The sequence below is a fragment of the Zeus faber genome (genome assembly GCF_960531495.2).
Source record: "Zeus faber genome assembly, chromosome: 22".
Taxonomy (NCBI): domain Eukaryota; kingdom Metazoa; phylum Chordata; class Actinopteri; order Zeiformes; family Zeidae; genus Zeus; species Zeus faber.
Window position 1 is genome coordinate 14903872 of NC_137209.1, and position 23352 is coordinate 14927223.

Sequence of the window (23352 nt, forward strand, 5' to 3'; positions counted from 1 at the left end):
GCCGGCTGCGGACGCTTTCCGCCAGCAGAGGGCGACGTCGCCGCGGGTCCGCCCCGTCGCTGTCGCGACACGGAACAAAATAGACCAATATGGGCGTGAGGTGCCGGAGCGCAGTGATTGGAATTATTTAACCCATTGGGGATTAGATGTACGATCAGACAACAATTATCACTCGGTTCAAATTAAACAGCTTTCAAACCGGAGACATCCAATATGTATATAGTAAAGATTCCTCTGTGTCGGCCGACTATGGGGCCTTGGCCTTGGCGTGCTGGCCGTAATAAATGACTTATCCCTTCCTCATGTCGAATTAAATTCTAACGGAACAAACCAAAGGCTTATTATTATTATTATGATGATCTTTATTTTTATTTTTATTTTTTACAAAACACTGCTATTTCAGATAGCGCCAGCCCGTAGCCTGGGGAATAATGGAGTACCCCTTTAAGTAAGCGAACGTCAACCTCCCGACATTTAAAGTCCGCCTCGTTCCGTCGCTCCCCTCGATCCGCGGCGCTCCCGTCTCTCGGTCTCTTCACGTCAGTGCGTGCGAAGGTGCAGGAGCCCGCATCCCGCTCTCGGGGGGACTACGTGAGAAGTCAGGCGAGAAACAGTTCAGTCGTCAAAAAAAACAAACAAACAAACAAACCAACAACAACAACCTGCCCGAGTACCAAGCGTCGCCACAGACAGGGGCAATCGCGGCCGCATTTGTGCGTGAAATGGATCCAATGACTCAGTCCTCCCAGATCTCGTCGTCGCAGGGCTTCGGCGACGGGCAAAATTCTGCCGCCAAAGAAACAAAACTGTCCGGTAAGAAATAGTTTGAGCAATAGATGTTGTTGTTGTTGTTGTGTATTTTTTTCTTTTATGAATGCACCCGAAACTTTTATTTTTATTTTATTTTATTTTAATGTTTCCGAGTTTTTGCTCCTTGATCTACTTTTTAACTAGTTAATAGATCTGCATAATAATAAACAAATAACACAAATAGTAATACTACTAATAATTATGATTGTTGTAGTTGTTGTAGACGTAGTGGTGGTGGTGGTAGTATAAAGTTCTCCCTTTTTAAATGATTAATTTTAGTCTGCGCGTTGTAACGGCCGACACCTATCGCCGCAAAGCACCCACATGTTACCAGCCACTCGTGTCGTGTAGGCTGCGTGACACCAGAAATAACACAACTACGCGATTGTCCTCGGGGTGTATCGTCCCGTGCGATGCGTCGCCTTTCAGCTCGTCTGTCGCTCTCCTGCCGCCGTTCCGCCCGCATTAGTTCCCCTCGCCATCAACACGGGAGCGTCCTTTATGCCGGAGACGGCTACATATGTTGGGGGGGGGGGGGGGGCGAGGCGACCATTAAGACACGCGTCATACATCGAACACACAACAATTCAACAGTTTAATGTTCTGTGTCCGTGATGTTGTCCTGACGCGCGTCGCCGCCGGCAGCTGAATTGTATAAATAAAGTTTATTCGTATTTTTTTTCATGTTTTTGTTGTTGTTGTTTTGGTTTTTTTTTTTGCGACGGCCGTGTTCTGCATTGTGACGCGAGACCCCGGAACGATTCTTACGCGTCGAACGAATATCTTTCGACCGACTCGGGGCGTCGGGAGTTACTCCGGCAACGGCGAGCGAGCGTCTCTTCGACGCGTTCGTTCGACGCGGGAGGGGCGGGGCGGGGCGGGGCGGGCTGCTTGAAACGTCAATCACGGGAGCGATCCGCGTTGAGCGCGACGATCTACGGCGCGACGTTCCGCCGAAAGACTGTAACTCCGACGGGATCGAGTCGTCCCTCCCCGGTGATGGATTCGCGGCTCGCGGGGCGATCGACTTTTTGTGACTCGTCGCCCACCGGAAGTCCTCCGCAGCGCACCGTGCGTCATTACCGACGGAGGCGAGCGTCGAACGACTCTCCGCACCGAGTCGTCGGGAGCCGACTCAGAAAAAAGGGATCGAACCCCGCGCCGCGGGTTCTGCACTGCAGAGGCTGTTACTGGGCAACTGCGATAAAAGGAGCGCCTCTTAAAGGCGCAGCGCCCTCTTTTTGTGTGTGTGTGTGTGTGTGTGTGCGTGTGCGTGTGCGTGTGTGTGTGTGTCGGCGTAATGTCTCACCCGATGGTAAACAAACCCATTACAGAGCCATATGCGAGGTGGCAAACAGTCTGTGTTTTATCTTTTGACACTTTGACGATCGGCCCGACCCAATTGAATTGCAGCCCCTTTCCCCCCCCTCGATTGGTTCCTTAGCGGCCAAAGGTTTCCTTGAACAAAGGCGTGCTGTTCCCCTCCATGGATTATTGACAGATTGCCGTTCAGGGTGGGGCAAGGAGGCCTGTAAGCCTCTGCGTTTGGATCGCATCGATTGGATCTGCGCCGCATCAAATAAGTCCATTTTCCCAGATACCATCTTGAAAACCGATCCCTAAAATTATTTTGCACGGCTGAAATAAAAATCCTATTCGAACACATCTTTGCATATTTGACCACTAAACAAAGGGCTGTCAGCCAGTGCATTGTATCATAACACTTATCTAATCTTAGGCCGGTTAATAATGAATTAAATTAATTAATTACATTTTCCAGCTCAGAGATGACGGTATGTTGCTTTTGGACCGCACCTGTACTTGCGTCTAACATCAGAACACGCCCTCTGAGGTTCTCGGCGGAATGATCCGCCTCCTTCACTCCTCTCTGCCACTGCCACAAGCCCAACACACTAAAGTGACACGACGATGGACGATGCAAGGGACGCGCCACAGAACGGAGACGTCATTCCTCCAAAAAAAACCGATACGATCCGCATCGCGTTGTCGCCGGCGTACATCCTTTAAAATCGTGGTCGGAATGTCTGTAATTTAAGCGATATCCTTTCAGAGAAATGCGGTAGGATTATGGAAAGGTTCCTACTAGAATAAGAAGCCTCAATCATCAAAGGGCAGAGCCAGCCGAAAAAGCCAGCACTCAAAAGCCCCCTTTTCCCACACGGAATCCCTAACGTTGCTGGATAAAAGAATATCCGCTAAAGGCGCCAAATGTAGGTTCGTTCCCACATAGGCCTCCTTTACGAAAAAGTTCCGTATGGAGTCTGTTCCCACATAGAGACTGTTACAGATACATTACGGAACGCTCGCGAGAGAGGAGTCTAATATCACGCGAGACACGGCAACAGAATCCGTTTTTTTTTTGTTGTTTTTTTTAAGAGCGGCGCATCGCTGCTCCCGGTCTCCCTGCGTTGTGGACCCTGCACTTACCGAGCGGGGACAGAGCCCCCCCCCCCCCTCGCAGGACGTAATAACCCTGACCCATTGTTATTAAATCAGTGTAACCATTCTGGACCTGTCCTACACACTCTGCCTCCGGAGAAGGAACCTTCTCCACCCGTTCTGCCTCTCCCTGTCCGCTCGCTCCCTCTCCACGCTGCGGTGCGGCGGGCAAGCGAAGCTCTTGTTCCCGATGCACCCCTAACTGTCACAGACACGTCCAGTGTCTCGAGTGGCATTCTTAAGAAGGAAAAATGACAACATTTAAGAATATAAACACCCGTCTCCACAGAGACCGGACGTGTTTCGGTTTCTCGTCTTTGCAGCCGAGCGGCACGGTTCGGCTCGGACGCGCCGTCTTTTTTGAATGTCTTTTCTTCTTCTTTTTTTTTTTTTTTCCTTCCCGAAAACAAATACATTTTTCCAATATTTGTACAAAATAAATATTCGTAAAAAAACCCCCTGCTATTTATATTTGATTCGGATTCGGCTCCGCCCGTGCTTCGCGGCGATGTCGCTGCTCCCCTTACCGCATGCTTCCATTCACAGCCGTGCCGGCAATGTCCCGGAGATGATACCGGCTGGAGAGTGGGGAGATCTACGGAACGACTTCCGACTGAACTACCGACTTCCTACCCTATCGTTCTTCTTCTTCTTCTTCTTCTTCTTCTTCTTCTTCTTCTGAACACGGACACTGGCTCCTGTCCCCGCGTGATGCCAATACGGAACGTCGCCAGTAGATTTACGCCTTTCGCCGCGAGTGGGGGGGAAAAGGGGCCCAAGTGATCCCGCTTGAAACATCTCAGCACGCCGCTTCGGGGGCTTGGGGCCTCACACTGTAAATGATCTATTCGGAGCCTCTCAAATGTCTTCCAGGATACAGTATACCTGCATCTGAGAATGTCCTAATATGTACGACCTGAAGCTATTCGCACCGCTTTACGCGTCGAACCACACCTGTTACCGTGCTGTACTTGGCTTATATGCCTTCCGGTAGGATCTACTTTTTCCCGCTTGACTTGTCGTTCAACTCTGGTTGCCACAGGTGGACGCGGACAAAAAGTTGAGGAGATGAGGCCTCCCTGGGTTTTATTCAAATTTGTTGCTGCTGCCACCCACCCAATCTCTTGTCGAGGAATACTTCAAACTTTTTATTTTACTGAATAAGGAAGGAAGAGGAGGGGGGGGAGGAGGAGGGTTATCCAAGACATTCCGCTGCAAGTTCATCCGTCAGTTGAAAACAATCCCTTCGTTTCGGATCGTGGTAATTCTCTCGGGCCTCCCCGTCGGTCGTTTCTTACCTCCGGCCGGGACCCCGCGCTACCTCTCGGGGGCCCCGCGGCGTCGGGGGGGGGGGGGGCGACTGCGTTGGCCAGGATCGGCCCCATCGGCGGGCGCCGACTTCCACGCCACCCCCATCTGCGTGCGACGTGACGCGGAAGATGCACGACACCGAAGAATGACCCCGCCCTTATTGGAGCGCACCTAAATAGTTTTTGTCCCATGTTTTTTTTTGTTTTTTGTTTTTTTTTGTACAAGGGCGGCCTCCGCGCGCAACACTCGAGAAATATGGAAGCGTGGCCGCCCTCGGGGATCTGGCACGTCCCCGTGGGAATAAGGTGAGGGTGTGGCGCGCAGAAGGTGTCAAAAGTCTGAAACGGTGGAATGCTGCGGCGGCAGGGCCCGGCAACCCAAACCTGCCGGGCCTGTCCCCAAACGGGTCCGAGAGCGATGCCACTCCTCTCTGATAATCCCAAACAGACATACTCGGTTCTTAAGTCATGACTACAGACATTCCTAACACCCCCCACCAACCCCCTCCACCCCCATTTTGGCATTCCCAACCTATTTAAGGCAAGAAACGGGGAACACACACACACACACACACACACACACTCCAAAGTTCTGGTGTTCTGGCATTTTTATAAAGAATTATTTCCAAAACAGGAGGAACGGCGTTCTTGAGAATCTCAAGGTTTTCTAAAGCGAAGTTGCGGCATTTTTGTCGAGTGCTGGAGATCTTTGGGTGCCGAGAAACGAACATATCCATTCTGTCCAACGTTTCCAATGGAGGAGAGCTTTCTTATTTGGTTGAAATAAGGGCCTTAAGTGCCAACTGTATTAGTAGTTTTAAGTGTGTGTGTGCGCGTGCGTGCGTGTGTGTGTCAAGCATCTACAGCCTTTTTGAAGTCTCCATGTTGTGTGTCTATAGAGTTGTTAAGGTTGGACGGTTGGAGGCCTAATGGATTTCTTTTCTCTTTGTCTGTCCTGTCTCCTGGTTTTTCAATGTCTTATTTTTCTTTCGGAACCCGACGAGTTTGGGAACTTATTTGGACGAGGCTCATTCTTCTGTTCCGTTTTTTTTTTGTCTCAAATTTTTTATTTTTTTTCCAGATTCCTTTCTTTCCTCTACGCCTGTATCTCTCATTCAGTCTCCTCAAGGCAAGTGGACGGTTCTCTTTAGCGCTGTTTATGCCGCTCGCCTGCTCTTCACCTCCCCTTCCGCCAAACTCTTGCCTTTGCCTTTTCATCTTCCCCGCCCTTCCCCGCTCCCCCCCCCCCCCCCGGCTTCTATGCCTCCGGCTCGACCGCCCCCCTCTCCATGCCACTCTTTGGTGCCCCCTCTCCTGCTCTTAGTCCGGCCACAAGGGCGCCGCCTGCTTGGGAGCTTGCGTTGGAAAATCCACCGTATACCAAATTTTGACCTTGACCATCATCCCCCAACCCCCCTCTCCTCCAGACTGCTCTTATGCCCCCGTACCCCCCCAGAAGTAACATTATCCCATCTGTGTCCAACGCCGCTGGCCCCTCGGAGGCTACACTAATTATGACTTTGCGGCGCTGTTTATCCCCGCCCCCCTCTTGACGACGCATATGCCAGTTGTAGTTTTCTGAACCCCCACCCGCCCTGCACAAAGGCACCGCTTAGTACGTGCCTACTCCAACCTGAGAGGAGATAATCCCATAATATGGGATTCACATATTTCACATATTATGTGAACTATTAGTGCACGTGCAAAAAAAACATTGATCTTGTATGCGTATTATTATTATAAAAAAAAATTGAGTTTGGCCAACCAAGTCACATGCGTGGCCATGCATGCATGCAGTATGACATCTCCACCATTATTTTAACAACCTTCGTGTGGACGTAGGCATTATGCTTTCGGTCCCAATAAAAATCAATATTGGCACCTGTTACTGACTATCCAAGTTCAGAAAATTTGGTAGTGTGCATGACTCAAATTCAGTCTTGTCCTTTGTGGTCTGAGTCGGGTTTTCAGAAAACCCTGCCCCCATCCCCGGAATAATTAAAACCTTTTTAAAATTATTATTATTATTATTATTATTATTATTATTATTATTATTATTATTATGACTGTTATTAATAAATGCATCTGAAAACGATTCACGGATGACGGCAGTCTGATCCATTTCAGTCTGCACTTCCTTTTTATGTAGGTCAGCAGCGCTAACTCTAGGTTTCAAGATAATCCCAAGATTGCCACCTTTTTTTTATTTTAGGAAAGCCTGGAGAAGTTCAAGTTCACTTTGTGTGTGCGAGCGAGACCTAAAAATGGATTAGGTTGGCGTCCACAGGGAGGGTGGGGGGGGGGGGGGGGGGGGGTTGGTTGGTCCGACTGTTCTCCAGCCCCAGTATCGCCCCCCCACGACCAACTAACCAACCAACCAACCAACCAGGCCGTGGAGGACAAGCGGCACAGACGAGGGATCATCCACGGCCCAGAGGGTTTGCCGGGCCTTCCATTGCCTGCTGCTACTCGCTCACCTTTGCCGATGCTCTTTGCTTACAGATTATTACATTTATTTCTTTTATTTTTATTTTTTTTCTTCACTTTTTTTAGGCTTTGTGCATGTCTCACATTTAACGCTGGAGCTTAAATCATAGGTTTTCTTTCATCAGACTATTGTTTGTGTTTATCTGTTCCGACGCTGGTCTCAGACACTTCGGGTGCGACCACGCATTTTTATAAGTTTTGAGGCTGAAACCGATCTCTCTTTGAATATTTGCAAATATAGAAGGACGTATTTATTTATTTTATGGTTTCAAACTAACTCTAGCAAAATCACCTTTTATGACACGTAAGACGCAGGAGACAAACCTCCGCTGCGTCTGGTATTCGGAACGGAAATTACGTGGATTTTACATTTTTGTCCGACTCTCCGGGCTACCCCAAACTCCTGACTGGGCTTAAATGTCCGACACTCTTACTACCACGCTGCTCAGTTGTTGCCGGGGGGGAGGAGGGTGCCGCGAATTTGTTGTTTACCCACTGGGGAGCCAAAACGCGCTTTGTCTCTATCGGGAGAGATGGAAAGTCCATTCATGTGGCCTAGTTCGAACAATGCAATGCACTGTGGCCCTCAGAGGAAAGGCGGGGGGCGGGGGGGGTCCTCCCGACCAAGACAAAGTGCACCAGTCAGAGGTGGGGGGGGGGGAATAATAATCCTTGAGTTGACTGTGCTGCGCTAGGGGAGAGGTCAAGCCGTCTGCATGTAAAGGCCCCGCGAGACTCGACAGGTTACGACAGCGAGTGACACGTGTTTTTGAATGCGTTACTGGGGAAGGCCCCAAAAGTCCCTTATTTCACCTTTTTAATCTCTAATTACAGAAAACGGCCGCGATGACAGGCTCATACGTTGCACACACCAGTATTTGAACCCAGTGTTATCCATGTGCTTGGGCTTGCCGTACGGGGTTCGAGCAACGTAGACGGAGCAAACCTCCAAATATAACCCTGCCACCATCATTTGACACTGGGTTTTTGAGATGAGGGGAAGGAATGGCGTGATTATTGGAACAGTTGGTGCGCGTGTGTGTGTGTGCCCGTGTGTGTGTGCGCGCGCGCGACCTTCTCAACAGCACGGGGTTAACACTGTATTTAGGGAGGCAAAGCACTCTCACAGACCACACTGCCATTGTGTGGCAGGAGAGAGTTAAAGCTCATTGGCACTCAATACGTCGCCTAAATAGGCTTGAGGAATATTCAGTACCTTGAGCTGGTTGTTTTCCTTTTTGAACTGTGTCGAGTTGTTTTTCCCGAAGTGACTCACTTGGCCGCGTCACGTCCCTAAAGCCAGCCCCAGTGGTTTGTGAGAGAAACTGCGAGGCACATACATGGCACCTCATACAAGGCTACACGATAAGCCGTTAAAATATTACCGTTAGAATATGACCACCGAACGTGACCACACAATTCTGGCAGAGACGCTGTTTGAATTTCTGTGATCTCAGTATGACGACGTTCCTTTCCTATTTCCTACTGTATGCAGTCCACTATTGTTCCCTAATCTTCCCCGTGAGCCTCTCGGAGAAAGGGTTCAGTTGGAATCTTCACTGCCGTTCTGTCTTTGGAAGTGGAGCTTTTGCCGTTTAAGTTATACTCTTTATGTTTTATCGACGTGTGACTTGGTCACTTGGTAGTACTGTTTGGATTGAGCAGTTAAGAAGGTAATTATTTCAAATCTGAAACAAAATAGGAGAAAACGCTGTTGCTAGCTGACTTGTTACTGCAATGATTAAAACGAAAAGAAAAAAAAAAAAAGGTGTCGTTTCAATCTGTCAATCTACAAAACAATGTATCCCACAGTCATCTTGTGATGAGCCAGGTTCTTGAGTTTGGCCGTGGAAGGCTGTATCAGCACTGCTTTTATTAAAGCACTGAATCCTGTTTTGATGCATGAGTAGTTTAAAGTAATTTTCAAATTACTTTAGTAAAAAAAACAAAACATGGTTTTTAAATGGGGGAAAAACTACTGCGGATACTGACTTACAAACAATATCGGCTGATGACATTTTATTTTCTTGGGTGCTGCTCCATTTGGATCATATAAAACATTACGTTGCCTCATTGAGCGCTGCTTGATGGCAACTGTTCTTTAGCGCATAAGCAGCATGCGACATGCAAGATCCCATCCATCGACTCAAAATGACGGTTTCATGACGATGCATGAGCGCTTGGGCTGCAACATGTAGAACTGGCTAAATAAGTAGAAATGCATGAGAATTGGAGTATCTGTGATTTTTATGTCCCACCCCCCCCCCCCCTTACTTTTCTTCCTCCACATTGTCGCTCTTCTTACATTACAACGCAGACAAGAGAGTCGTTCTGGGGTCTGACAAGCCCTCTGAAGGTGTGGCCACCTCTCTTCGCTTCTCTTCTCAACCAGGCTCATTCTCGCCCGGTAACTATGGGGGCGAAGCCGGGCCGCCTGACGGGCAACCAGATTCCCCGATCAAGGCATCCCCCGTGTCTGAGAGAATAAAGGCATTGGAGGCCCTTGCTGCGAAGAAGAAGGAACCCGATTTTAGGACTGAAGGAGGTTTTTCTCACTTTAGAGACCGCAACCACGAGAAGTCTCCAACGGAGCAGGTCACTTTTTCTCTCCAGAAGAAAAGGGGGTCGGCTGACCTGGAGTCACCGGGAACGCCAGAATCTCCCTTTGAAGTGCTTGGAGATTTGGGCCAAGTAAGTGAATTTGAAAACACAGCCGATTGGATGAGGGCTCATTTGCCCCCAGCTCCTGATTTTGACGATGCTGAAGATTTGAGTAAGGATAACCTAGCTTTGGGGAAGAACTCCATTCCAGAGGATGTGAAGGAGCCGGTTGTACCGGACATTCCAATAGCTTTTGCAGGCATCCCTGATGCTTTTCCAGATTCGCCTGTCAAGGCTGCTGAGTTAAAAGGCAAGTCTGAGGAGCTGCCCGAGCAGCCTAGCGCTGAGGAAGAGTCAGAGTTTGACCTGAGCTTTTTACCAACGGCTGTCTTGTGGGATCAACAAGAGAAACACGGCATCCAGTCTCCACAAAATCCTGACCCAGTGCTTCCTTCTTCCCCTGTGCCTCCAGAGGCTTTCCATTCGGCATACACTCCTCTAGCCCAACAAGCTGTCACTGACGCTCAACATAAGGATATCGAGGTCAAGGAGACCCTTTGGGGTGTGGATTTGGAGCCTACAGAGGCACCGGAGATGGACAGTTCAGGAGAATCTGACGATACAGTCATTGAGGACGGAGCCCCTTCACCTGGTGCCTCAAATGCTGCCTCCTCTGTTCTTGCACCCTCAAATGATCCTACCCCTAACCCCTCGGATTCATCCCTCCCCAATGAGGAAAAGGTGACTCCTCCACTGAGGACAGAGCGGAAGCTCATGCAAGTTCCGACTATCAATGTCATTGAAACTGATGAGCCAAACTACAGTGAGGAGGAGATGGAGATGGAGTTGGAGGAGGACGACGAGCAGAGCTATGAAGTCGTTAAAGACCCGACTCAAGATCCTCCCAAAACCCCTGAACCGCAGCCAGGAGAGACTGAAGCCCCCATAACGCGCCCACTGGAAACTGAATTCATGGAAGGCTACTCTCCCCCGTCTTCACCTGTTGACTCTGATGCCGAATACTCTCCGAAACACAAAATACCCAGGTCCGAATCCGACGTAATCGGAGAGGTATCTGCGATTAAAATGGCTGCCGTTCAGAATACCACAGAGCCCAAGGACTTAAGCGATGAGTCTCCCCAAGCCCAACCCGAGAAATCACCAATCACCTCTACTGATGAACCCCCATCTCAGAATGCCAAGCCAACGCTCCACAATGAAGAAGTGGATTTCCCAGACAATGAAGACGAATGGTCTGATGAAGCTCAAGACATAATTGTTAAACCTGAGGAGACAGTTACTGCCCAGACTCATCACACTCCATATATAGCTGATGAGAAGATTAATGCCAATGAGAAAGAGGGTCAGAATGAAACGTCCCTTTCTAAACCCTGCTTCGTGCAGGATGACTTATACGACAGACGATCGTTTGACGATGATTACGATGCCTCACCCGTCTTGGCCGACGCACTCGACGAGAAAGATCTTACCCATGTGAAGAGGTCTGCTTCATTTGATGCATTTGATACATCTCAGATTGTTATTGAAAGTTTGAGTGCATCAGCCACGAAAAATGAGACACCCCAGGACAATCTGGTTCAGAAGGACGTTGTTCTGCCGGATGATGATGAGCCCTTTCCCAAGCCAGTTGGAGGCCAGCCGTCACCAAGAGAATATCCCAAGGACCCATATTCCTCTTTCCAAAGTGAACAGCTTAGCAGCAAGAAGGACATGGGCGTGATCGAAAAGAGAATTGGGGATAACGCACCCGGCGGGGATTCCATCCGACTGGAGGATGTTGGTGAGAGGACCCAGATTGTCACTGCTGCCGGTTGCCATACATCCGACACGAGTGACCCCGAAAGCATTGAGCCGGACTGCTCTGTTTCCGGAGCAACTGATAGCTTTGTTGAATTCATGAAAGAGTGCCTGAAGTCGAGGGACCACACAGATCCCGTCGACACCGCTGCCGCTCGTCCAGGCCCCGCCGCAAAGAATGAACAAGCCACTGATTCACCTCCTTCCCAATCCCCTCCAGCCATGGTGATGGATATTGAGCAAGAACAGCTCACCATCAACGCCCTTAAACAGTTGGGCAGCAGTCAGGAAGAGGAGGCACTCGAAGAAATGTTTGCAATGAAGCCCAGTGTCGAGGTTTGTGACCAAGACAAAACTGGCCCAATTGCAATACCTGCCCAGCAAATGTCTCTTGAGTCTACTTTCCACCCGCCACCTCTCCAAGCTAACCCTGCCACCGAGAGCGCGTATTCCAAGGAGGTAGAAGCCATTGACGAGTGGGTGGCTGAGGCCTACCATCTTGCTGAGCATGTGTTGACAGCAATACTAACCCACTTATCAGGTAACCCCCCCCCTCTCCCCCTCTGGGCAGTAGGCCTGCTAACCTCTCACACAAGCACCTCAAAATGACCAACCCCACTCAGTTCCTTTACTTTGTATCTCAATCCTACCTGCTCCCTTTCCCAACAGTTTGAATTACCTTTTCTTTTTTTTTTTTAACTAGATTTTATTTATTTTAGGACATGAACCGCAAATGCGTTTTTAACGTGTGCATCTCAAAAGCCATGATTCAAAAGCTTTATTTCTCATGAAAGTCATTGAAATGATTAGGGGATTGTGTCATGGTATGTGAAATCCGTTGACGCTTCCAAGGTCAGGCTGACAACCCTAAAATGCACTTGCATAGTGAGATGAGACGTGGACTGCTGCTGGTCTACGGATACAAGATAGGACGGTCGGAGAGCTGGTGGTGGCGGTTGTGTGGTATAGACACATGAAGTGTGTTTATGAGAGCCCTGAAAGTCAGGCGGCAAGGTTGATCCCCAGTGTCGGCTTACTGCTTTAAATGCAACTTTCCACGGTGCACTGCACCAGCGGGCGAAGGATCACTTTGGAATAATGGTCACTGCTAATGGTCACACCAACAGTGGCTCATGTCATCTTTTGACCCATGCAGCCATTAATATGTAATGCACGGTGTTGGTTCTGTTAACTAATGGCTGGGAATAATGCAAAAAAACGGTTATGAAGTAATGTTTAAGGCCACTATGCGCCTACTTTGTGTGTGTGTGTGTGTGTGTGTGTGTGTGTGTGTGTGTGTGTGTGAGATTTGCAGTGTTGCTTTGGAGGTGCCATTTCAACATTGTTGATTGCCTTACTGTCATAAGATCTTTTAGTTCCCCTTGTCCTCTGCTCCCGTGAGTCCAGGCTCAGTCAACCCTCCCCCTTCCTGTTGAAAAGTGATCCGGTGCGACGGCGTACCGCTGTCTTCATGTGTCACAACGCCCCTATTAACGAAGCCTTCCGTAGACGAGAATGCATTTGATGTACAGATAAGACATCTACTGCAGCGCTCGTCGTTTTTTTTTTTTTTTTTGGTGGCCTCTTCCAGTCGCCCTCCTTATTACACACACTACGCGTAGAGTGTAATATGCACGACAGCGATAGTAATCGAGCACTACTTTTGCGACATAACTTAGACTATGGCATGCTGTGCCACTGATCGGCAGCCAGATGTATACCCAATACTCATCGACCGTGAAGAATTCTCTACGCGGTGTATTCGGGTTTGTGACGCTGATAGAATTACTCTTATTGAGCCCTGTTTTTTTTTTGTTTTTTTGGGGTATTTTTGTCTGTTTGAAGCTCTGCGGTGGTTTGAGTTCTTAGCCTCAGCCCAAAAACCTCCCTGCTATTTCAGTCCTTCTCTGCAGTGCTCCCCAGTGACTGGGCTGTTGGGCGGAGCGCTGCTTCGCTAGGTGAGTTAATTTTATTGGGTGCACCCATTTCAGCTGGCTCCCTTCCAGTGACGTAGTGGAGGGTATATGCTGGTACATGGCGTATACCCACCGCCTTCTCTGGTATTCTTTTTTTTACAGTATATTCAAGCACCTAGTATTAATTAAAATAGGACAGCGCACCCTCTCCCTCAGAAATACATACTCCATCACCCCCCTACTTGTCCATTGTTCATACGTCTTAAATGATAATCGAGCTGCCTTTTCCCAGCAAGAGTCCACAGGACAGATGTAGGATAGGTTTCTCTCCATCCCTCTTGGCTTTGCTAATTGGAATACCTGACTTGTTTCCTGGCATTTTAACTCATTCGTTTCAATTCGCTGTGGAGAAAGATGGGCTTTAGTCCTCTGTTTGACTGTGCAGAGGCTGGTGGGCATGAAAGGGTTAGGGATACGATCATGTGAATACTTGAATTCAGACTTGGCTGGCCCACCCCGGTGTTCATAATCACCTCTGGTATTTTGACTGTTGAATTAAAAAGCTGGCTGAAGTTGGAACTTCCTTTCGTAGAAGGAGGGGAATCGCGCGCAAAAAATAAAAAATAGACCGCCGCTCAAGCGTATGAAATCCACACACACATACACATACACACATATATATATATGTATGTATACCCGGACCCATGGCGTTGGTGGGCTCGTGCCTGTGCCTTTAAGAGCTGCACACTGCACAGCGAGTGGGAAAGCAGGCCACTGCAGCCTCGCTCCGCTGAAACCCAGGCTTTTAATGCAGAGTGGAGCTGCGAGGAGGAGGAGGAGGAGGGGGGGTTGAGTTAATGAACGAGGGCTGGGGCTCTGGGTGCCTCCCGTCGGGTACCAGCAAGGCATGCTGGGAGGGACTCGGACCCCTGCAGGGCCGGGCAAGGAGACCCCGCGCGCGCGCGCGCACTCGGCAGCCAGTGTCAGAACAATGGAAGTGCATTCACTCGCTCCTTTTCCATCTGAATTCTGTCTCCGGCTCCACCGCCTCAAGACGTTAGCGATGTTGAGGTAATGTTGTGCCCCTTGTGAGACACAAGTTTTGTTTTTAAACCACAATTATGTCAGATATATATATATATATATGGCCTCTGCTGCAAGGAAGGTACACATTCCTCCTTCTGGTTATAAGTAGTGATATTCCTTATCCTTTCTCCCCATCCATTATCAGACTATATCTGTACTCCGTACTAGGATGTTCCCGACTGATTCCCAATATCTAGTTTTACAAATATTTGTTCACAATTTGGATTTTAATCCCAAGGAGAGTACCAATTGCTCATAGTTCATGCATGTCAGTATGAGGTGGGGATGTGCAGAAGTCCTAAAGCTCATGGTACAAATGGTGTGATCCGTATACAAAAAGCCATCGTTTAACAAAAGTTGTTCTGGGATGTAGATAAAATGTCTTCAAAAGTCAATTAATGACAAAATGTTTCCGATTTAGAAATAAAAACACAGCACAAGCATCATCAGACTGCATGGACATTTCTCAATAATGGCCATAGGACATTCATGTGTACACTATGGACCTTGTTTATTAAAGTACAAAATGCTTTTCACAGCGTGAATATTGATGTAAAACCCTCAAAAATGATGCTTAAAAACAGTTGACCATTGTGGCACACTGCTAGTACAATGGTACTCCAATCTCCCAAGAAAGCCAAAGGTTTGATACCAATACGAACTTGCCATCTTGGCTTTTCCAAGAACAAGGAGTTCTCCCTCCCTCCAGTCGTTGCCGGGCTCAATCCCCCCTTGAGTTATAAACGTGTAAACATTTGTAGACAAGAAGGCCCCTTGGATATGGATATTTGGATATTGGATTTTTTTTACTGTGAATTCTGTTTCTGGCTTGAGTTAAATCCGTGCCTAAAAAAAACCAAAACTATTTTAGATGTAGTCAATGCGTATTGACGATGAGATTGAAACTGGACATAGGCGGCTGCAGAATAGATACAGGTAGATGGATATCCGCATTACATGAATATCCCCCTGTATTTCCACCCTCATCACTATTTCTATTGTTGAACACAGAATTGGCCTTTTGTACACTCTTAACATTTAATTGTCTATTACCTGCATGTTACATGGCCATGTAGCAGCTGCATACAATGTGTGTGTGTGTGTGTGTGTGTGTGTGTGTGTGTGTGTGTGTGTGTGTGTGTGTGTGTGTGTGTGTGTGTGTGTGTGTGTGTGTGTGTGTGTGTGTGTGTGTGTGTGTGTGTGTGTGTGTGAGATGCCAGACTCTTACCTTTCCCTGCAGCAAAGGGTGTGTATGTGTTTGCTTTTTTCGCCTTTTTTTTTTTTTTTTTTATGGGTGTGTAAGGTTTTGTTCTCGTGTGTGTGTGTGTGTGTGTGTGTGACTGAGAACCACGGTGTATGCATCAGTGTATATATCTGTAGATAATTCCATCTGGGCTCGGGCCAGAGTCGCCTTGGAGCGCCTCTCCTCGTCCTAGAGGCCCAGCCCAGCCATGTCACGGTCAGAAATGTTTAAAGTACCAATTTGGTGCGGGGCACAGTTGTGTTTGTTTGTGAAGGGGGGGGAGAGAGAGAGAGAGAGAGAGAGAGAGAGGGGGAGGGAGGGGGAGAGAGAGAGAGAGGGAGGGAGAGTGTTTCAGGCCCTACATGCTGTGTGCTCCCTTCTAACTAGCCAAGGACGCACGGGCCTCAAATCTCCCCGAGGGCAAAGTCCCACGTAGATACTTGGCTAGCGACACAATGCCTCTTAAAGTACCCACCCCTTGCTTTTATTCATTAATTTTTTTAAACATGCAAGGCGAAAGGAGGCAGTTTGAGAGCGCCCGCACCATTGGCAGCGTTGCATAACGCCCTACAATAGTACCTATTACTTCTGCCTGTACGACTTAGGACGGGCATAACGGCGCACGCTGACATGCAACAGGGACTCTCCTGCACTACGCCCGCTCGCAGTTATTGTTGGCTGGAGACGAGGACAGCTGGTCCTCGTGTTAGTTTTCATCAAGTAACTTTGGCTTCTTCCTCCCATTGTCCCGTTCCCTCCTTCCCACCCTACCGACCCGCCGCGGGTCTTCGGCCTCCCTCCCTCCCGACCTGCCGACCTGCCTCCCTCCCTCCGCAGTCAAAGACCTGATCCACTGGCGGGACCCCAAGAAGTCGGGCGTGGTGTTCGGCCTGTCCATGCTGCTGCTGCTCTCCCTGGCGGCCTTCTCCGTCATCAGCGTGGCGTCCTACCTGCTGCTGGCGCTGCTCTGCGTCACCATCACCTTCCGCATCTACAAGTCTGTCGTCCAGGCGGTGCAGAAGTCCAGCGACGGCCACCCCTTCAAGTAAGAGCGCGCTCTGGTGCGGACCCCCGGCCTCCCCCCCCCCGATAGGCCGCCTCAAGTGCGGTGATGGGGGCGTTGATTGCAGACACTCTCTAGAGCGGAGATTCCAAGACTATATTTGTTTTTTTGTTTTTTTTTGAGTATGTTTTGTTTTTTTTCCTGCCCGGAGGCCACCAAGCGATAGAATGCCACGGTCACGCAAGGCCTTGGCCCGGCTGGACCCTCCGCTTCCACCGGGTTGTATTTATAGACCAACCTTTATGCTTGTAGCCTGAGCCCGCGAGAGCTCTTATTTAGAGAACACAACGCAGCCGGTCACAAAGACGCGTGACTTAATACGCTGTTTTTAACCCCTCTGTGCCCCCCCCCGCAGCTACGAGACGGGTGGACGCAGCAGTGGGGACGGACGGCTTGCATTTGATTTGAATTGTGACGTCGGACTGAATGGCGCCGTTTGCGCTCGTTCTCGGTCTCTCTATTGAAAATAGATTTTATTCCAGCCCCCGAAAGAGCTATAAATAGACACGGCAGTCTATTATTAGATGTGCAGTTCAGCGCTCTATCAGTTAGGGTTCATATAAATTAGGAGTTTATTTTAATGGCTGTCGCGCAAAGAAGAGTCGTCCTGCTTCGGCGGATGTGGAACGTTAAGGTTCTTTTTTTTTTTTTTAAGCAATTAGCGCCTAGCCGGCTAACCTCATTACCCCCCCACCACCTCCTCCTCCTCCGCAGAGCACTGATGGATAAGGATGTCAGCATTCCCCCCGAGACCTTCCGCAAGCACGTCGACGTCAGCCTGACCTACATCAACCGAGGCCTCAAGCAGCTGAGCCGCCTGTTCCTGGTGGAGGACCTCATCGACTCCCTCAAGGTGGGGCCTGCTCGTCGGGGTCGGGGCCGGGTTGGAGCGGGTGGAGGCCCCCCCCCAAAGAATTAATTGGCCGGGGTGGGGTGGACCCACCCAGGCGGAAAAGGCGGGGGGTCGTTGATCGCGCCGGTGGCCGAGCAAGAATAATGCGCGGCGCGGCGGTGAGACCGCTACTTTACTCGGCTCCCCCTTATCGGAATCGGCAGCGCGCGTCCGAGCCCTCCTCAGCCGTGTCAGGGGTCATTAAGCGGGGGATTTATGTTTCTGAGGGGTTTCTTAAAATTCCAGAACGGCCTCCGTTGCACAAGGCTGCTGAGCTTAAAAGCCTTGCATATGGTTTCAGAGGAGGGGGGGCGTTCCTGACTGAAAGAAGGGTCTCACTCAAGTGACTTTTCTCGTATTCTAACATAAAGTATAATAAATACGTACCACCCCCGGCCGTATATGTTGTGGTTAGTAATTTGAAATCGGAAGAAAAGCTGGAAACCCCCCCCCCCACCCCAAAAAAAAACAGGCTGCTACAGCCGTGACTTTATTGTGACCTCAATGTAGATATTCCAGAAAGGAATATCATCCTCCCGTATTAGAAGGCCTCATTAAGACGATCGGTTCGATGCCCAATGATCACAGGTGCAATCGAAGGTGTAGCAGTGTAGTAAAGTCGGTTTTATTTATTTATTTATTTTATTATCCCCCCCCCCCCCCCCAACTTTTAACATCGACTTCTCTGGCGTCACCTCTCCGCCTTCATTCCCCCTTCTCTCTTCCGCTTCCTGCTCGTCGTCCGCGGCCCCGTCCGCGAGCGTCCAGGTAGAAATAAACCCGATCCCGCTGTGGTTGCACGCGGGGCCGACCTGGTTTCGGCTCTCGTCGAGATGAAGATTTAGAACGTGGCGTTGTCCTAGAAAACGGCTCATTTTTTTTTTTTGTTGTTTTTTTTTGCCGATCGGCCCCTCTGAGGGTTTGCGCCGCCTCTCCACTGCTGTTCTGACCCAGGCTGTTTGTGTTTTTATTTATTTAATTATTAAAAAAAAAAAAAAAAAAACTGTTTCTCCCCTCCGCAGCTGGCTGTGGTCATGTGGCTGCTGACCTACGTGGGCGCGGTTTTCAACGGAATCACCATCCTCATCCTCGGTAAGGTCCACGGCCCTCATTGTTTTCCCTCGACCCTCGGCCAACTGCACGGCAGTGTTTCCCAACCTCCTCTAACGACTGAAAGCGTCGGAAGCCTGTACTCGTCATCGTGACTCGCCTCGTATCGAACGAGTCGTCCAAGCGAACAAATCTTTGAAACGACTCGGGGCACTCCCGTCAGCGGAGTGAACCTTTTGACGCACGAGCTGAAAATAATGACTGAGAGCCGAATTAAAAGTCCCAAGGCGGAGGGGGTAGGGAAAAAAAAAAAAAGGGTCAAGCGTTTGGGCGCAGTTCGCATCGAATCGGACTCGACTGATTTAACGGAAGTAAATCATTTTGAAAGAATTAAAAAGGATTTTTTTTTGTGCGACTTCCATTCACGACTCGGAGCCGATCCCACTCTTCCGATTCCCTTTGTTATAAAAATGAACAACAACAACAAAAAAAACAAAACGGTGTGATGGCACTTACCGTAGACCTCCCCAAGGTAGTTGATGGACTTGTGATTGATCAGTCGGGAGTGGTAGGGCCCTGGGGAGCGGGGCGGGGTCGGGTGGGGTCGGCCCCAGTTGCTCCTTCCTGGTGTCAGTGTATGATGGATTCTAAGTTGTTTGTCATTGTTCATTATCATGGACCGCAACACGCATTAACAGAGCGCCGCCCAATGGCCTGCTCTCTTGTAGTCCGAAACCAAAATCGATGGATGAAAATGCGCCCTCTCGGGAACGTGGGAGTGCGTGTCAGTCGGCGTACGCCAGAATCTGAACTTGTAAAATTGGGAGGATTTTCAGTTTTTGTCTTTTTTTTTTTTTTCTGTTTAACGTTGTCGTCCGGGTGTTTTCCAGCTGACATCCTGCTCTTTGCCGTGCCCCCGGTCTACGAGAAGAACAAGGTGAGTTGTATTTTTTTTTTTTTTTTTTTTTCTACTTTATCAATTCTGACCTCGTCTAAACCTGATTTGTGAGCACGAGCAGCTGATTAATGTCTCCCAAGATATGTCTATCTGCAAGGTTCGATTCCTGCCTGAGGGGCGGGGAGGGTTATCACCTGATTAGGTGTGTGTGTGTGTGTGTGTGTGTGTGTGTGTGTGTGTGTGTGTGTGTGTGTGTGTGTGTGTGTGTGTGTGTGTGTGTGTGTGTGTGTGTGTGTGTGTGTGTGTGTGTGCTGACAAATAGTCCAGTTTCGATTTTTGTTTTTTTTCCTCCACTAATCTCATTTCTCATGCTTTTGTGCAGAGCGTGGGAACGTCCTGCACTCTTAAGGTGCTTGGGGCAACTTGGTGTTTTTTTTATTTGTTTTTTTTGCAGTTTTGGCCTCCATCAGCTTGCATGCCGACACTCGCGCAGATTTTCTTTTGTTTCAGGCCATTGACTCATTTGATAATGTGAGGAAAGTTGAAACGTCCGACGTCCCGGAAATATGTAAGGCGTGCAATATTAGTGCAACGTCAGCTGTCGATAATCCACGAAGGCGCTATTCCTCACCTTCTCCCAACAAGGCTCCGCAGCTGGGACCGACAGGATCGCTTCGTGTCACCGCGCGCGATGGTTGGAACCAGTTGAATTGTTTCATCATTATTACGGAGTCATTTTTGGATGTTCTGGAATGGGCCGGGGCCGGGGGGAACCAAATGGAAGTCATTGGAGAGCAGAGTGTCGGCGTGCGGGCTGATGTGGAGGCGCGCAACACATCAAGTCGCATGTCGCTGCGTACGTTCTATCTCCTCGTCCGGCTGCTACTTCGGCCTCGTAGGAGGACGCGTCTCGAAAAGCTGGTTTTTCGTTTTTTTGGGGTTTTTTTTTTTTTTGGTTTGTTTTAATTGCAAACGAGGTGACGGACGCCGCCGTTGTTTCTTGGAAGATGGCAAATCATGTGTTGCTCACGTCTGCCCCCCCCTTCTCCTCTCCGCTCTCCTCCAGGCCCAAATCGACCAGTACATGGACGTGGCGCGCACTCAAGTCAACTCCACGATCGCCAAGTAAGCGTTTCGGTGTTTTGCTTCTTCCGTTTTTAACAGCCTGCACCATCAGATTGGGGGGGTGGGAGGTGGTGGGGTGGGGGTGGATATTGACCCTCTCAGATGAGAAGGTCAATATCAAGTCAAGTTTGATTGCTGTATCCTTTTAATCGCAGTCCGGTCTCGAGCTTTAACGGTTCACATCGAGTGTCACGTCTGTGTCTATTTATTTGTTTGTTTGTTTGTTTGTTTATTATTTTTTAGTATAATTGTTTTGCTTTGTCTCCTCCAGGTTGCAGGAGAAACTGCCCGGAGCTGTGAAGCGCAGCAAAACCGAGTGATCGCCCCCCTCCCCTCCCCTCCCCTCTCCCCCCCTCCCTCGTTGCCCTCACCACCGGCACCAACTTCCTAACCCTCTTGAAACGCCCTCCCAGCCCCCTGCTCCCCAACCCCGCCCCCGGCAACTAACCAGCTCCATCACCGCACCCTCCACTCTGGCGCACCCGAAACCAGCGGAAAGGAAGAAGGAAAAACCTCTCTCCAGCTACTCCCCCAATATTCGATGTAAACTACCGCACAGCTTAACCTTTTAAGAGCATCAGAGGAGGAATGAAATAAAAACACAAAAAAAAAAAAACTGTGAACCTGTGAAGACAGGAAGTGCATGGCCAAGAGGAGGAAGTGATGTAAACGCCGTGCGTGTGAATCTGTGTCCCGGGCTTTGCCGCAGTGTTACCGATTATTCGCAATTTTCTTTTTTCACCTTTAAAAAAAAATAAAATAACAATAATGAGGGGGAAAAAAAAAAAAAAGTAAACCAGGCTGCGTTCAAGTGGATTTGACTGAAATTTTGCGATCCCCGTTTGGTAGTGCACGGCGGTTGGGCGGGGTTTTTTTTGGGGGGGGGGGGGGGTGTGTCGGCTTGGGCGGGTGTTTTGGATTCAAAGATGGCCGCCAGTCTCGAAAAAAAGCAAATGTCTGTACTTTTAAAAGGAAACATTTCGCTGTAGGAAAATGGATGACCAGCTAGAAAAGGGTTAAGGAAGGAGGGGGAAAAAAAAAAAGAATAGATTTGGTTCAGTTTTGTCCTGCTGTCACTCGACATATGGGGGTGGAAAAGTACACATTTGGGGTGGGGGTCACTGGGGTATCTGTTACCGGCTGGCGTTTTATTTTCATTTTGAAACGCACTTATGTATGTAAGTATCTGCGATGCACTGATGAATTTTGTTTCCTCATTTTCGTTCTCCAAAAAAAAAAACCAACAAAAAAAAAAAAGAAACTCCGTGAGCAGGATTAAATAAAGGTCAATTGTTCTAGTTCACCCCGTGTTTATTTGTTTTGTTTATAGCCACGCAACTCTGTCGACGCGTATGTATGTATATGCATATATACATTCTTTAGGGTACACACCAGGCACATCTTTTTGCTGTAATGTCGATCCTTTGTTTTCATTTTTTTGTCTTTAAATCTCCAAAAGAGATCCCACCCACTTCTCTTACCTTAGAACCTTTTTTTTTTTTTTTTTTTTTTAAAGGTGTGGAAATCTCCCGTTCACATGTAAATCTGTCATCTTAATGACTACTAATGATATTGTTAGATCTTATTATTGTTTATTTTTATTTTTGCCCCCCCCGGTAAGATGGCTGCTTTGACTCCTTACTTAATCTCCTTTTCACAAAGCTTCGGAAATGGAAGATGAGCTTTAGTGTTGTGGGTAGAATCCTTTTTATTAGCAGGGAGGGAAAGGTGTATTTTGGAGGAAGGGGGGATGGAAGTGGGGGATCTTGTTTGCTCTTTAACGCCAGGAAGTGCATGTCGTAGAATAGAGCTGGAAGCCACGCAGAGAAACCCCCATGTTTTTCCATATAGACTGTTATCATATTATTGACCCCTGTATGTATGTGTATATATATATATATATATATATATATATATATATAGTTCATTTTGTTCCTACGTTGATTATTGTGACTGTTAGTGCTTCAGAATTAAATAGAAACAAAAGTTCTCAAATTGGGCCAATTTATCTCGTCCCGTCACCGCCGCTGTGCTCAACGTTTCCTCGGCTAATGAAGTCATGATTTTATAAAAAAAAAAAAAATACACATTTATTTTATTTTTTTTAATTTAAAACTTTTTAAATCGCGGCGTCGCCTCCTCGTGCAGCTATCGCACAGAATTGAAGGCTACGTTAACGCCGTGGAGGTACAGCTACTTTTCCTTTGCAATCTTACCTCCACTACTACTTTACTACACACCTCCCTTCGGGTACCGTGTCATAGTTTTGCTTATTTTCTCGGAATGTAATATATATATCTTTAAGATTTGACATGCACAGCCCCCCCCCCCCCAAAAAAAAGCAGGATTTATTTTCTCTCCGTTCACTGTTTGTTCACAGTAAAATAAACTTTTTTGGGGGGGAGGATGGATTATTATTAATTTTTTCTTTGTTTTTGTTAGTTTGGTTCATTGGCTTTGACTCTTACCAGTATCTAGATGTGGTCACATAACATCAGCTTCGTTTGTAAGATATGACTTTGGTTCAAATGTGGAGCTTCGGGGGGAAAAGATGTTTCAGATATTAAAAAAAAAAAAAAAAAAAAAAAAAAAA

The 23352-nt window shown here is 48.3% G+C and overlaps 1 protein-coding gene across 2 annotated transcripts; it reads left to right on the plus strand.

The window, feature by feature from the left end:
* The first annotated feature begins 498 nt into the window (after positions 1-498).
* On the plus strand, positions 499-22062 carry rtn3 (reticulon 3). Of its 2 annotated transcripts, XM_080023321.1 has the most exons (8): positions 499-813; positions 5662-5709; positions 16569-16776; positions 17509-17647; positions 18709-18778; positions 19627-19673; positions 20701-20759; positions 21031-22062. In XM_080023321.1, exons 1-8 carry the CDS (start codon positions 723-725, stop codon positions 21077-21079), a joined length of 711 nt encoding a protein of 236 aa, XP_079879447.1. In that variant the 5' UTR covers positions 499-722; the 3' UTR covers positions 21080-22062. The 2 variants fall into 2 exon arrangements, with proteins under 2 accessions (XP_079879447.1, XP_079879448.1); XM_080023322.1 differs by lacking the exon at positions 5662-5709 and having other exon boundaries at positions 505-813.
* The last annotated feature ends 1290 nt before the right edge of the window (positions 22063-23352 follow it).

Excerpts from the sequence above, each read along its gene's own strand:
- rtn3 (XM_080023321.1), top strand. The coding sequence starts at position 723 with ATGGATCCAATGACTCAGTCCTCCCAGATCTCGTCGTCGCAGGGCTTC. Across the intron at positions 814-5,661 it reads CAAAGAAACAAAACTGTCCG|ATTCCTTTCTTTCCTCTACG; the intron begins GTAAGAAATAGT and ends TTTTTTTTCCAG. Across the intron at positions 17,648-18,708 it reads ACCTCATCGACTCCCTCAAG|CTGGCTGTGGTCATGTGGCT; the intron begins GTGGGGCCTGCT and ends TCCCCTCCGCAG.